Genomic DNA, 14085 nt, shown 5'->3' with positions numbered 1-14085 from the left:
GTGCTGTCCTTAAACTGCAGTCTAAAGGAATACAAAGAAATCAAAACACAGTCTAACTCTGAGAAAGGAGTGCCCAGCCCCCCTCAATACTAAAACAATTAAGTGAGCAATGACAAAGATGGAATCAAAGTGTTTTCAAAGGAAGGATCGGGTCACAAGGACAGCACAAAACAAAGTTATGCCATTGATCAGAATTCATAATAGGATGGTATTAATACTACCAGGAATAATAATAGCAGAAGGGGTAATAACTCTGACAAAGGTAGATAGATACAACAGGTGGTTAGTATAACCACCCTGTAAGTTACAAATATGTAATTAAAGGTCAGAACTGTCCACCTTGTATCCACTGTTGGACTCTTAGTTGTTTGGTAAGAATTTTCCCCTTGCCTTTACCCATAATGTTCCCTGAGGAGATTCCAAACCTACAACTGAGGGGGCCATTCCAGGTAGCAGAACTGTTTAGTTAGGTTCACACAGTGCATTTTGTTACATCCCTATTTTTATCTTCAGAAGTTGGAGGATCTGGCAACACTGACCGCCATATTGCTGAGTGACAACACTCAATGAGAGCTGAGCACTTTGCACCCTTTCAATGGGTCATGTGTTTGTTGCAATTGTTTTCACTTTCATTTTCTTATACCAGCCCCCCTTTATCCATTTTACATCATCTGCCTGGCCCCTTTAAGAACAGGAGTTTGCAACTCCTACTCCACAGAGACCATCCTCCCCACCCATCCCACTGTTCAAATTCTAGGCATCATTCATGGTTTATCTCAAGTATTGGCCTCTCTTTCCTTTCCCTGACAATCCAGTATGAGCTGACCCTCCTTTGAATACTCTTAACATCCCTTACATTTCCACTGTAGCTCACACAGTACCCAGTAATAATACCATTATTACCTGTATTGTACTTATCTTGCTCTAGTGTAAGATTTATAAGCTTATGCATTCATTCATCCACTCATTCAGCAAAAATTAAGTACAAGGTGCCACACACTAAGTTAAGTTCTGTGGATACTGTGATGAATAAAAGAAACAGGCCCTTGAGGAACCACCGAGAGCAGGATCTCTGTTGCCCAACCTGGCTTCCACCGCAGAGCCTAGGAAAGCATCTCGTACCTCACGTGGCATTTGATGAAGTGAGTTTCGGGCAGCTACTAACTTTTTTCACACCGTTCCATTACATAAAAGCATTAGAGCTGTAGTTCTTCAAAAGGCGTTCTGAACATCAACGTTCATTCACGCATACTAACCTCTAAAGGTTTCTTCTCCCATTCCAGTTACTCCGCATGGCCAAGGTTTCATTCTGAAAGAATACTGAAGAGTACTCCAATGTCCCTCTAAATTTATTTACCTGGGTAACTGCTGAAAGAGAGGCGACTACTGCTGGTGTCTTTATCTTTGATGTTGAAGTCCCAGTGTTTATATATCCTGAGCATGGCTGCGTATGTGTACCAGCTTGAGTGAGCAAAATAGACGTTCTCAAATCCAGGAAGAACCTACAGCCAGAATCACAGTGAATGATGAAGAGGTATATAGATAACTGCCTACAGGCATAGGAAGTGTACAGTGATTGTGTCAATTTGGGTGTTCATCGCCATATTTATTATGAGAAAATACGGCCAAGGAGCACAACATTAACCTTTAATGTGCATAAAACAGACAGACTCTGTCCTCCCAATATCCAAAATGGAAGACTGTCAGAGGTAGGAGTGGTAGGTGCATATGGCGCGGGAGGAATGGTAGAAGAAACAGAGGTAACATCTGGTACTTGTAATTCCCTCCATCAGCTCCTTCCAGGTCTTAACTTCTAGATAGAGGTCACATGAGCTGATAGTTGGCTTGAGCCAGGACTGAGATGTGGCCACACTTGGGTTGACATACAGAAAAAGTCTGTGTGGCCCAGAGCAAGGAAAAACACGGAGGCTGCTATGTGTCTTACCTTAATAAGAGCAGAGCAATGTCCCATGTCCCATCTCTTGAAAACCTTCAGGCTGGAATTTTTTGTGGGAGAAACCGAGGGAATCAGATCCAACAGATCTCCGACGGCATTCAGGAACTGAATCTGGAACATGGTCATGGGCTGGGGAAAGACAAAGCCCACTCTTAACAGTGATTTGTGATAGTTGGATGTCATTTTCTTGTTTTCCTGTTGTCAGGGATCCATTCAGTCATTCCTTTGGGAAGGGTCCCTAATGGAACAAATGTACTAGATTTTATTGTAGCTTACAAAATAATGATTACCTTATGGTCGGTAAGAGATGTTTTGGCATGTTTTGATACCCAAAACACTAGTGGTATTTGGGGCCAAATAATTCTTTCTCTCTGGGGGTTGTGCACTGTAAAATATTTAGCAGCATCACTGGCCTCTCCCCATTAGTATCAGTAAAACCCTCCCGGTTTTGATTACCAAAAACATCTCTAGGCATTGCTGACTGCGCTCTGCAGGGAGAATGCTCATAGTTGAGAATCACTGCTTTACAGCAAAATATTCAACTAAGATGCGTTTTAACTTTGTGTTTGGTTTCGTGTAGGACTAACTGGCTCGACAGCATTTACCTCAAAGCAATGATCAGACTTGAACATGAACTTTGTACCAACTAGAGAGCACTGCTCCGGTAAGAGTCAGTCCACCAGAGTAGCCTGGGTTAGGGCATCTAACAAATTGGCTTTTAGGCAGAGTTGGTGGAAAGATAATAAATAAAGTGACATGTTCATCAAAAAAAAACAAAAAAAAACAAAAAAAAACAAAAAAACAAAAGCCAGAACCTGATTATTTATTTATATACATATTCTCTTTGTGTTGTCCTTTGAATAAGTCATACCTTCATTATTCCAGATTTAAAAAATTATGATGGGACACCTGGGTGTTTCAGTCAGTTGAGCATCAGACTTCTGATTTCAGCTCAGGTCATGATCTGGGGGTTGTGGGGTCGAGCCTCACATTGGGCTCTGCACTTTGTGGGCTGTCTGCTTGGGGTTCTCCCCTGGCCCTACTCCCTGCTCTCGTGTGCTCTCAAATAAATAGATCGTTAAGAAAAAATTATGACAAGATCTGTAGTGGAAATCCTCCTCTCTTCTCCTCCACTTGCTCAGGTGCCATCCTGTCTCCAGTTTACCACTTTTTATTCATTTCTATGTCCTTCTCTGGACTTTTTAATGTGTCTTAATACATTTTTACACTAACAGTAGTGTATTATCCACGCTACTCTTCACCTTGATTTTTTTTGTCCTAATATTTTTCACTTGTTTTGTTGACCTCCCATATTAGATGTAAAAATCCTCCTCATTGTCTCAAACAGTATTCCAGCAAATGGAATACATTAATTCTGACCAGGATTATATTGAAAATACAATTATATTACATTAAATATATTACATTACATTGATGGACTTCCGGGGGCTTTCTAGTCTTTTGCTGTTATAAACAATGTTATAATAATCAGTCTTGGACCTATCATTTTGTATGTGTGTGAGCTACCTGCAGGATAGATACCTAGAAGTGATTTTGATTTTAATAGATGTTGCCAAATTGTCCTCATGTGGCTTATTTTAATAGACATTCTTCCAGCCTCAACATTAAACACTGAGTTTACTTCCAAACGGATAGGTGAAAAACAGTATCTCATTGAAGTTTACACTGGCAATTCTTTTATTAGGAGTAAGGCGGAGCATGTTTCCTTTGGATTTGTTTTTTGGTGAACTGTTCATATGCCTTAGTTATTTTTCTTATTCTTTTTCTTATTAACCTTTAGGAGTTTGTTATATGTTAAGATTAGTTCGTTGTCTGATAGGAATCGCAAATATTATTCAGTTTTCAATTTGCCTTTAATATTTCGCTTTTTAATTTATTTATTTTTAAAATAATTTATTTATTTATTTATTATTTATCAGACAGAGAGAGAGAGGGAGAGAGAAAGAGAGAGAGCACAAGCACGGGGAGCAGTAGAGGGAGAAGCAAGCTCCCCATGCCTTTATTTTTTTTTTTAAATTAAGAATGATACCATACATATGAAAGAATAAAGATGCATATGCACAATTTAAAAGGAAGAAAAAGCACTTATCAGCCCACCTGACAGATTAGGAAATAGAACATTGGTTATGCCTTGAAAGCCTCCAATCGCATTTCCCTCCTTACCAGCAGTAACCACTGGGCTAATTCTGTGTGGCTCATTACCTGCTTTTCTGTTACTTTGTCATCTGTGTACACATCCTAGACAGTGTATTTTTAAATTTGCCTCTTTTTGAATTTGTATAAATAGAATCATATTGTGTGCATTCTTCTGGTCAACAACATTATTTTTTGACATTTATCAATGTTGATAGTATAGAAACAGCCCGTTTATTTTCATTGCTACGAGGTGTTCAATTACATGAATATATAGTACCATGGAGTGTTTCCAGTTTGTGGCAAAACAATGGTAATGTGAACTTTTATGTACACAGGCCACCCTCCCACCTTGCCCATGTACAAGAATATCTTTAATCTGAGTGGATTTGCTACACTGTAGAACATATGTTATCTTTAAATGTTTCAAGTAAAATTCACTCCTTTTCCAAAGCAGTTGGAACAATTTACTCAATCAAGCAGTGGTTAAAATTTCCCACTTTCAGTGTATAATAGAATCTCATTGATTCTATTTATATTTTAAAGATCTTATTTATTTATTTGATAGAGAGAGAGAGAGAGAGAGTGCACAGGCAGGGGATAGGCAGAGGGAGAGGGAGAACCAGACTTCCCAGACTCCCCTGGGGCCCCACTCTGAGGTGATGGGATCATGACCTGACCTGAAGGCGGACACTTAACCGTTTAACCAACTGAGCCACCCAGGCGCCCCCTCACTGAGGTTTTCATCAGTATTTCTTATTGAAATTAAGCATTTCTTCACATTTTTATGGGCCATTTTTGTTTCCTTTTCTGTGAAATTCCTGTTGATATTTTTGCCCATTGCCTTTTCATCAGTATTTCTTGTTGAAATTAAGCATTTCTTCACATTTTTATGGGCCATTTTTGTTTCCTTTTCTGTGAGGTTTTCATCAGTATTTCTTATTGAAATTAAGCATTTCTTCACATTTTTATGGGCCATTTTTGTTTCCTTTTCTGTGAAATTCCTGTTGATATTTTTGCCCATTGCCTTTTTTCCTATTGGGTATTTTCTTTTTTTAAATTTATTTGTTATTCTTTATGCATTTCTGAAACAAACCCTTTCTTAATTAAATGTATTGCAAACATTTTCTCTTGGTTTGTAGGTTTTGTTTTTCACTTTCAATATAGTGTTTTTTTTTTTAAGATTTTATTTGTTTATTTGACAGACAGAGATCACAAGTAGGCAGAGAGGCAGGCAGAGAGAGAGAGGAGGAAGCAGGCTCTCCGCGGAGCAGAGAGCCCGATGCAGGGCTCCATCCCAGGACTCTGGGATCATAACATCAGCAGAAGGCAGAGGCTTAACCCACTGAGCCACTCAGGCACCCCGACTTTCAATATAATGTATTCTGATGAAAAGAAATTTAATTAGCTGAAGCTGAATTCTTCATGGCTAGTACTTTTTTGGTCTTGTTTGAGATACCGTTGCTCACCTTAAAACATAGTCTCCTAAAAGATGCTCAGTGCTACTGGATCAAAGCTATTTTTCCTCATTATTTCTAAGCCTTCTCAAGGGAGAAAATCAAGAAAATATGTATTTTTTAAAGGAAGCTAAAAGTAATGATTTCCTGCCTATCTAACTTTAAAAACTATGAAACCTCTACTTCATTGACTTTTTGTATGCTGAAAACCTTTTTTTTTAAAGATTTTATTTATTTATTTGACAGAGAGAGATTACAAATAGGCAGAGAGGCAGGCAGAGAGAGAGGGGGAAGCAGGCTCCCTGCTGAGCAGAGAGCCCGATGCGGGACTCGATCCCAGGACCATGGGGTCATGACCTGAGCCAAAGGCAGAGGCTTAACCCACTGAGCCACCCAGACACCCGTATGCTGAAAATCTTGATATTCACCCTATTTTTTACTTGCTTTATCTTACTATATTTATAAAATTTTAAAATAACTACACTAATAGTATTGATAAAGTGAGATTACTGACTTACTGTTTAAGGCTGTTTTGTTTTTGTTTTATGGTGGCAGTTCTTGTCCTTAGGATCTATCCGTTAAGGATGTACTGTAATGACTGCATCAGGGTCACTGGAAATAACCGCTCTCTGTGTGGTTATGCCATGAACTTGATATATCATTAGATATATTCATATCAATTCATTTTAAGATTTTAGGGACTGTTTTTCTTCCATGTGATTAAATTTTGTTTTATAATTATGAACAGCATTTACATGGTTCCAAAGTAAAATATATATAAAGATACATTTAGAGAAATGTAGCTTTCATTCCTATTCCCTCCCCTTTCTTCTCTTCCTTTGTTGGTAGGTAATCTTTTTCTTTTTCTTTTTTAATAAGTTTTGGGTTTATTCTTTCATTGTTGTTTATTCTTGCAAAGTTAAGCAAATCTATCTATATCTATCTATCTTTCCATTTCTTACATAAAATTCAGGAAACAATTCACACTGGTCTTCACCTTACTTTTTTACACTTTATAACAGATTCCAAACCTCACATCGTAACAGTATTTGGAAATCTATTTCATTCCTGTTACAGCCACATCATTGACGCAGCCAGTCTTCTATGTATTTGGCTGTTTTCAGTCCTTGGCTATTACAAATTATCTGTAATGAAGAGGTCGACACATAAGGCATATGGAATTTTTGCCTGTGAATTTTTGCCTTGTGAACCTTGTAGAAGTGGGATTCCTGGATCAAAGGGTAAATGTGTAGACCATTCGGTTACTGAGTGCCACATTTTCTCTCCACAGCAAATATACCAGTTTGTATTACTACCAGTATTTTGGGGAAGTGCTTTCCCCCCCCCCCCCTTAGTCTTGCCAGCAGAGTAGGCATTCACATTTTAGATTTCTGCCAAATAGACAAGTGAGAAAGTAGAGAAAGTATGTTTCAGGATGGTTTTTGTTTTTTTTTTTTTAAAGATTTTATTTATTTATTTGACAGAGAGATCACAAGCAGGCAGAGAGGCAGGCAGAGAGAGGAGGAAGCAGGCTTCCTGCTGAGCAGAGAGCCCGATGCGGGGCTCGATCCCAGGACTCTGAGATCATGACCTTTCAGGATGGTTTTAATGTGTATTTCTAAACTTATGAGTAAGGCTTGGTTCATATGATTAAGAATTTTTTGCATCACTTTTCTATGAACTGTCTTTTTGTATATTTTGTCCATTGCGTGTGTGTGTGTATATACATACATGTATACATACATGTATGTATGTATACATATAAATCCAGTGTGTGTGTGTGTGTGTGTGTGTGTGTGTGTGTGTGTGTGTGTGTATTACTCCCAGGAAATACAAAATCTCCATAATTTTTGGAAGTATATTAAATGGTATCTTTGAATCATCAATGATTCAGTAAAGCTTTTTGAAATATTATGACATGCTGTAACTATGACATTATAGAGGATGGGAACCATAGAACTTGTATACTTTAACATTTTGCCTTAACAATTCTATCACCTAAAATACTAACCTTATTAGGTTAGTTTAACAGCCATACATTGATTCAGTACATTCTTTAACCTATTCCAGAGCATAGCATTACGAAAGAGATAGAGATTGTGTATTAAGCTTGAATGTTGTGTCACTGCCTCAGGTGCTAGCCTTATAACAAGACAGCACTTGTGTGTGCAAGATACGCTAGTCCCAATGTGATCTGTTTCTAGGTTGCAATGTTATTTTAAAGATAATTTTCAATATTCTTGCCATTCTTTCAATATTCTTGTCATAGTTTCAAGATAATTTTCAATGTTTGATATTCTTGGCAATAATATTGCCAAATGCCAATATAAATTCTGAGCAGCTTTTTGAAAATCTTACCTTTGTCCTTTCTAACTTAGCCCTCCTCATTGCTCCTACATACAGCCCATCCATCTGTGCTATAACGTAGCCTGTATGTCTCCAAAATGGGTCATCCTTGTAAGCTTTCACGTTTTTCCGGGTCCATTGATCTTGCTTCCTGCAAGAGAAATTAGATTTGCCCTCGAGATTTCCATGGTTGCTCACCTAAAGCTAAATTAAGCCCAGGCATTTAGAGATTATATATTCAGATACTTATGGTAGTGTAATTTATATTCTGGATCTTGTAACCTCTGAATCACTTTGAAAGGCTATCGGGCAAATCCTAAATGATTTTCAATTTCTTCCTAGGACTCTGACTCTTCCTTGATAGCTCTCTGCATGCTCTATCTAGGTGTAACATTTAGCTTCTCGTGATACTGAAATCTACAAAATTCGAAGATAGGCCATCCATATGTATTTCATACAAAACCACAATGCCTCACTAAATCAGTACGGATAAGTCATTAACTGTTTTTTATGTGGAAGTTGTAAATTTAAAGAACAACAACAACAAACTCCTAAGGACAAGGTAGTTGATATATGTCTATATTTCTCTCCAATCGTTTTCATAGTTTATGGTTCATTCTATATCAGTTGTGGCCAGTAACTGCCTCAACACCTCTGTCCTAGTATACTTAGCAAGACAGGCTTGTTTTTTATACTCCTTCCATTCTGTCTCTCTTCTTTATAGTCTTTCCATTCTCTCTCTCTTTTAGTTCTCTACTCTTTCTAGAAAGGGAATGATTTGACGTGACTTTGTATACTGAAAGTTATTTCTGATTTGTTCAGGCTTTCTCCAAATCAGCCTTAGAATACAAGGTCATTGCTTCATAAGATCTAGCCCAATAATTTTTAACAATGCGCTGTAGGACTTTAGCATTCAGTGTATGGTTTGGAGGGCCAAACCAGGAGCCCTTTGGTCCCCAAATTAATCACAGTTGCAAATATAAAACAATGCCACATATAAAACAAATAGGAAACAACTTTTCTTAATACTGAGAATTACTAAGTCTTCAGAAAACTTGATTACAATGGCCATGTTCTCCAAGGATGTTAAGAATAAGGACTAGATAACAGCCAGGGCTCCTGCTAAGATGGGAACCCAGGCCCATGACACAGGAGCACCTCAGAGAGGGAGGAGGAGGGATCCCTGAAGGATCCTCAGGTGGAAGCAGTCCAGGCATTTAACTCTGCCTTCCTTACACTGATGTGTCTTCCTCCAGATGTGTAATCAATGATGACATTCAACCTGACCTTTGAAAGAGCCCAAGTTAGAAGACATGCTGTCTGCAACCAGTTTTCATGTCATTACCGAAATGTGCTAAACCTTACTTACTATAGAACCAGCTACAGGCAGGACCAGTCCTGCCTAAGCGATAGAAAAACAAATTGGCAGAAGGAAAAATTGTTGTTTGCAATGACAGATTCAGGACCTACAGTCTCAATGGCAAGAGGAGAGCCATTATACATACTCCATAAAATCTTGCACTTTATCCACAATGGAAGGTTTCTTAATCAGCTGTGGGTAGAGGTTAATGAAGTGGTCATACATGTGTCTGAAACAAAAGAAAATGGTTACATTTCTATTTTTCTTCCTAGGGCAGTCCATCATAGCAAATTATACAATTTTTGGACTATCAAGTCCCGTTATTGCAAACCTGGCCTATCTTTTTTATTTTTTTGAGATTTTATTTATTTATTTGATATATATATATAGAGAGAGAGAATGAGAGAATGAAAGTGCAAGCAGAGGGGGAGGGAGAGGGAGAAGCAGGCTCCATGCAGGACTTGATCCCAGGCCCCTGAAGTCACAACCTGAGCTGAAGGCAGATGCTTAACTGACTGAACCACCTAGGAGCCCCTGCCTTATCTTAAAAAAAAAAAAAAAAAATCAAATGTACAATTTAAAATTGAGACATATTTCCAACATAGAGAAAAACATATAATAAAACCAACACCCAAGTACCTCTATGCAACTTTATTAAAGTCATTACATTTTGCCATGTTTGTGCCTACAGTTTTAAAGAGAAATAAAACATTAGAGAGGTGCCTGGCTGGCTCAGTCAGTAGAACCTGTAGCTCTTGATCTCAGGGTTGTGAGTTCGAGTCCCATGTTGGGAGTAGAGATTACTTAAAAATAAAATCATAAAAAAACCCTAACAACATTACAGCTGAAGCCCCTGTGTACAGTTCTCCAATGCTAATTCCACACCTTTCTCCACAGATGTAACTCCAATCTTGAATGGGTGATTTATTACTCTCATGCATGTTTCTATACCATCACTAGATATAGATTTATTATTTTATTTTATTTTTTTAGATTTTATTTATTTATTTATTTGTCAGAGAGAGAAAGAGGGCACACAAGCAGGGGGAGTGGCAAGCAGGGGAGAAGCAGGCTCCCACCTGAGCAGGGAGACCTACATGGGACTCGATCCCAGGACCCTGTGATCATGACCTGAGCTGAAGGCAGATGCTTAACCAACTGAGCCATCCAGCTGCCCACCCCCCGATATAGAGTTAATAATAAATAAGGTACAGTATTACTTAGGTTTCTGAAGAAATCATAAACAAGATCATACTATCACTCTAACATGTAATTCTCTCACCATGACACATGTTATCATCTGCAATTTAAATTTATTGTTTTCATCTGCTGATAGTATTCCATGGTATTAGTATATAAGAATTCATGAATGCAACTTCAAGTATTATTGTAAATGTCTCTTCTTACATATTTGCATGTTCTTCTGGAATATATTTACTATATATAAAAGTAGAATTGCAGGGATGAATATCCTATATTATCTACAGTTACTAGATACTGCCAAGTGGTTGTTCATAGTGATTGTACCCATTTATATTCCCACCGGCTACATATTGGACTTCTTCTGGCTCCACAACCTCACCAACACTTGGTATAATCAGACTTTTTAATTTTTGACAATTAACATGGTTTCTCATTATTTTAATTTTCATCCCTCCCTCCCCCCAGATTATTGGCTATTTGGGATTCTTTATTTTAAAACTTACTTTAGAAAATAAATAAATAAATAATAAAAAATAATAAATAAAACTTACTTAAAAAAATTAAATGTGGGGGTACCTGGGTGGCTCAGTAGATTAAGTGTCTGCCTTCGGCTCAGATCATGATCTCAAGGTCCTGGGATCGAGCCCTGTGTCCAGCTCTCCTCTCAGGGGGCAATCTGTTTCCCTTTGCCTTCTTCCTCTGTTCCTCTCCCCACTCATCCTTTCTCTCTCTCTCAAATGAATAAATAAAATCTTAAAAAAAAATGTGTAGGGACACCTGGGTGGCTCAATCAGCTGAGCATCCAGCTCTTGATTTTGGCTCAGGTCATGATCTCAGGGTCATGAGATCACGTTCTGCAATGGGCTCTGTGCTCAGTACGGAGCCTGCTTGAGATTCTCTCTCTCCCTGTGCCCTTGCCCCACAACAATGTCTGTAGGCATTTTTGGTTGTCACACTAGGGGGTGTATGTGTGTGTGGGGGGGAAGGTGCTGCTGGTATCTAGTGGGTGGAGGCTGGGGGGCTACGAAACACCCTGCAATCTACAGGACAGCCCCCCCCCCAACAAAGAATTACTCCACCCAAAATGTCCACAGTGCCAAGACAAGGGTCTTGACTCAGGGATGGTTGCTGAAGATGCCCACAGAACGACAGGACGGATGGAAGTATAGATGAGTAACTGGGCTAGGGATTTTTCTGTTCTGCCATACAGAGCAGAGGAGGAGAAACATCCACCTTGAGGTCATGGATCCTGCCCCATTCAGGAGCCCTGAGGAACACAGGTTGAGGCCTTCTCTGATCCCTGGGTCTGGGATCCTACACGTTGGTGTGGTAGAGCCATATAGGACAGCAGTTAAGGGTAGAGACTTTGAATTCTGAGTTCAAAGGTTGACTTCACTACTTCTAGGCAATATGACCAACTTCTCCACACTTCCAAATTCTCATCATGCAGACCTGACGCTAAGGTCCGCCTCACGGATGTGTTGTTAATTTCAGCTCTGCGGTGTGTAAAGTCAGTAAGTTTCATCCTAAATTGGGGGAGACTTTGCTTCCCTTTACGTAAGACACACTTACTCCCACCCTACCCTGAGTCTCTTTGTGTCATGTTAATACCCTATCATTTAGCACTTGTCAGGTCCTGTCTTCTACTCTTTTCTACTTGCTTTAATTTTCTGGGTCTGAGACCAAAACAAGCTCCTTCAGAATTTCCTATAGCAATCCATTTATGTGGATACATGTCCATGCCTGCTCAAACTCTGTTGCTGGACAACCTGGTCCCTGTTTACTAGCTTTGTGACTTTCGGCTTGTTACTTAACTACTCTGTGCTCGAGTGTTCACATCAATAGTAATGGGAGTAATTTAACTTGTAAAATGCTTTGAACAGTGTCTGGCCCATTTTAAATGTCATCTAAGGTTTAGTCATTGCCATCGCTGTCATCATCAGAAGCAGCAGCACCTTATGATTCATGGGAAGGTCCAAATAATTCCTAGTTCTTGGGCCATTTGATATGTTTGAGGATGGGAGTGTGTCTCACTTATCTTCGCTTTGCCTACCATCTTGAATGGGAAGCATATTGAGTTTCTAACATCAAAGAAGCAAGTTCGGGTTATGGCAGAGATTCTTGAGGTATTTCCTGGTAGTAGACCAGAAACAAAAAAGGAACCACCTTTGACTACTTCCTGTACTTGTGCCATAATCTTGCTAGAACCTCCTTTCATCATAGTTTCACCAACTGTTGTGTTAACATATTAACTTAAATGGAGTTCTCTTTGAGAGTGTACTCAGGAGCTCTAACCCACCCCATTTCTTTCTCCCCCACCCCAGAATCCAACACAAGGCAGGTAATGTGTTTGTTGAAGTGAAGTGGCTCGCTCCTACTAGATAATTCCAGAGATGTTTCAGAGGCTGCCTCAGCCACACACATGCTCAGCCACTTTATTGAAAACTGGAGCAGACCTGATACCCACACCCTCATCATCATTCTTTCCAGAAAGGTTTCATGACTCATTTTATTAAAACCAATGTAGAACTATTTATCAGCTTTTATCATCATTAGTGAGACATGAGCTACTTTGATTAGGGAGCCAGCCCATCAAGTCAAAAAACGAAGGAAGAAGCTCCATTTGGCCGTGGCTGCCAGACACTGCATTACATGGAAAAAAGTACCTCATGCTTTTGGTTCATCCCTAAAGAACTGGAACAGCACAGGATTCAATTAAACCTAATCAGCATGTAATTAAGTAACTGCTGGGGGCAGAAGTGGCTGTGCCAGGTGTCCGGGGTATATAAAGATGAATAAGATAGGGACCTGCCCCTAAAGCACTAACAGATGGTGGAGGGGAGAGAGGGAGCTCAATCCAGTTGGAATGGAATCGGGAAGTGCCTTGAGGAGATAGCATGTGAGATGGGCCCTGGGGGGCCAAGCAATATTTCAGGTGGTGGAGATGGGAGAGGCAGCATCTAGCTCTCAGGGAATGTGGTGTAAAAGTTGCTGGAAAGGGATGTGTGACAGGCTGACAGGGCAGCATGGCAGGGCTCAGGAGCCCACCCAGAAGGCATGTTTGCATGGTAATGGCAGTGTTCCGCAGGGAGTGGCTCCTCAGGAGATGGGTGCGGGCGAGAGAGCATGAGGAAGGACAAGACGGTGAGAGAAGCCCCGGAAGGGTCTAGGGCTGCCTCCAGGCTGAGGCCCAGCTGGACCTGCTGCTTCCACTGTACCCTGTGGGAAAACCATGCTGCGGCAGGGCTGTGGATGGCCTGGAGCTTCGTGATAAAGCACGAGGGCTGAGCCCAGGTCCCAGATGTTCTCTGGAGAGTGTTGTAAGTTTCAAGGAAACAACTTATGATCGAACACTTCAAATAAAATGATGGAGGATTTCAGGATATTTCTTTATGTGTTTTTGTTTGGCCTCGCAAGTATGTCATAGGTTGGAGAGAGCAAATTATTTCCCCCACGGTAGTTAAACCAAGCTCTTTATCACAGTATCTCAGCTGTTCCTGCCACAATACCCAACCTCATACACACTCCTTCCCTTCAAGATTCTGGGGAACATAAGGAATGTCACTCCATTTTAAATGTGGTGATGTGGGAAGAACATGGCAGCCCTA

At 39.8% G+C, this 14085-nt stretch overlaps 1 protein-coding gene across 3 annotated transcripts in view; it reads right to left on the bottom strand.

The window, feature by feature from the left end:
• The window catches only part of PLBD1 (phospholipase B domain containing 1), a 58992-nt gene that overhangs the window by 29503 nt on the left and 15404 nt on the right, over positions 1-14085 (bottom strand). For 2 of the 3 annotated variants that reach the window (XM_047743098.1, XM_047743100.1), the window contains exons 3-6: positions 9420-9503; positions 7927-8065; positions 1946-2086; positions 1358-1502 (exon numbers count right to left, since the gene is read on the bottom strand). In XM_047743098.1, coding sequence (XP_047599054.1) covers positions 1358-1502; positions 1946-2086; positions 7927-8065; positions 9420-9503 — 509 coding nt within the window. The remainder of the gene's footprint in view (positions 1-1357; positions 1503-1945; positions 2087-7926; positions 8066-9419; positions 9504-14085) is intronic. The other variant, XM_047743099.1, reaches the window with a different exon arrangement.

The sequence above is a fragment of the Lutra lutra genome, chromosome 8 (assembly GCF_902655055.1).
Source record: "Lutra lutra chromosome 8, mLutLut1.2, whole genome shotgun sequence".
NCBI lineage: Eukaryota > Metazoa > Chordata > Mammalia > Carnivora > Mustelidae > Lutra > Lutra lutra.
The sequence above is the reverse complement of the archived record's forward strand: the minus strand, read 5'-3'. Positions and strand labels throughout refer to the sequence as shown.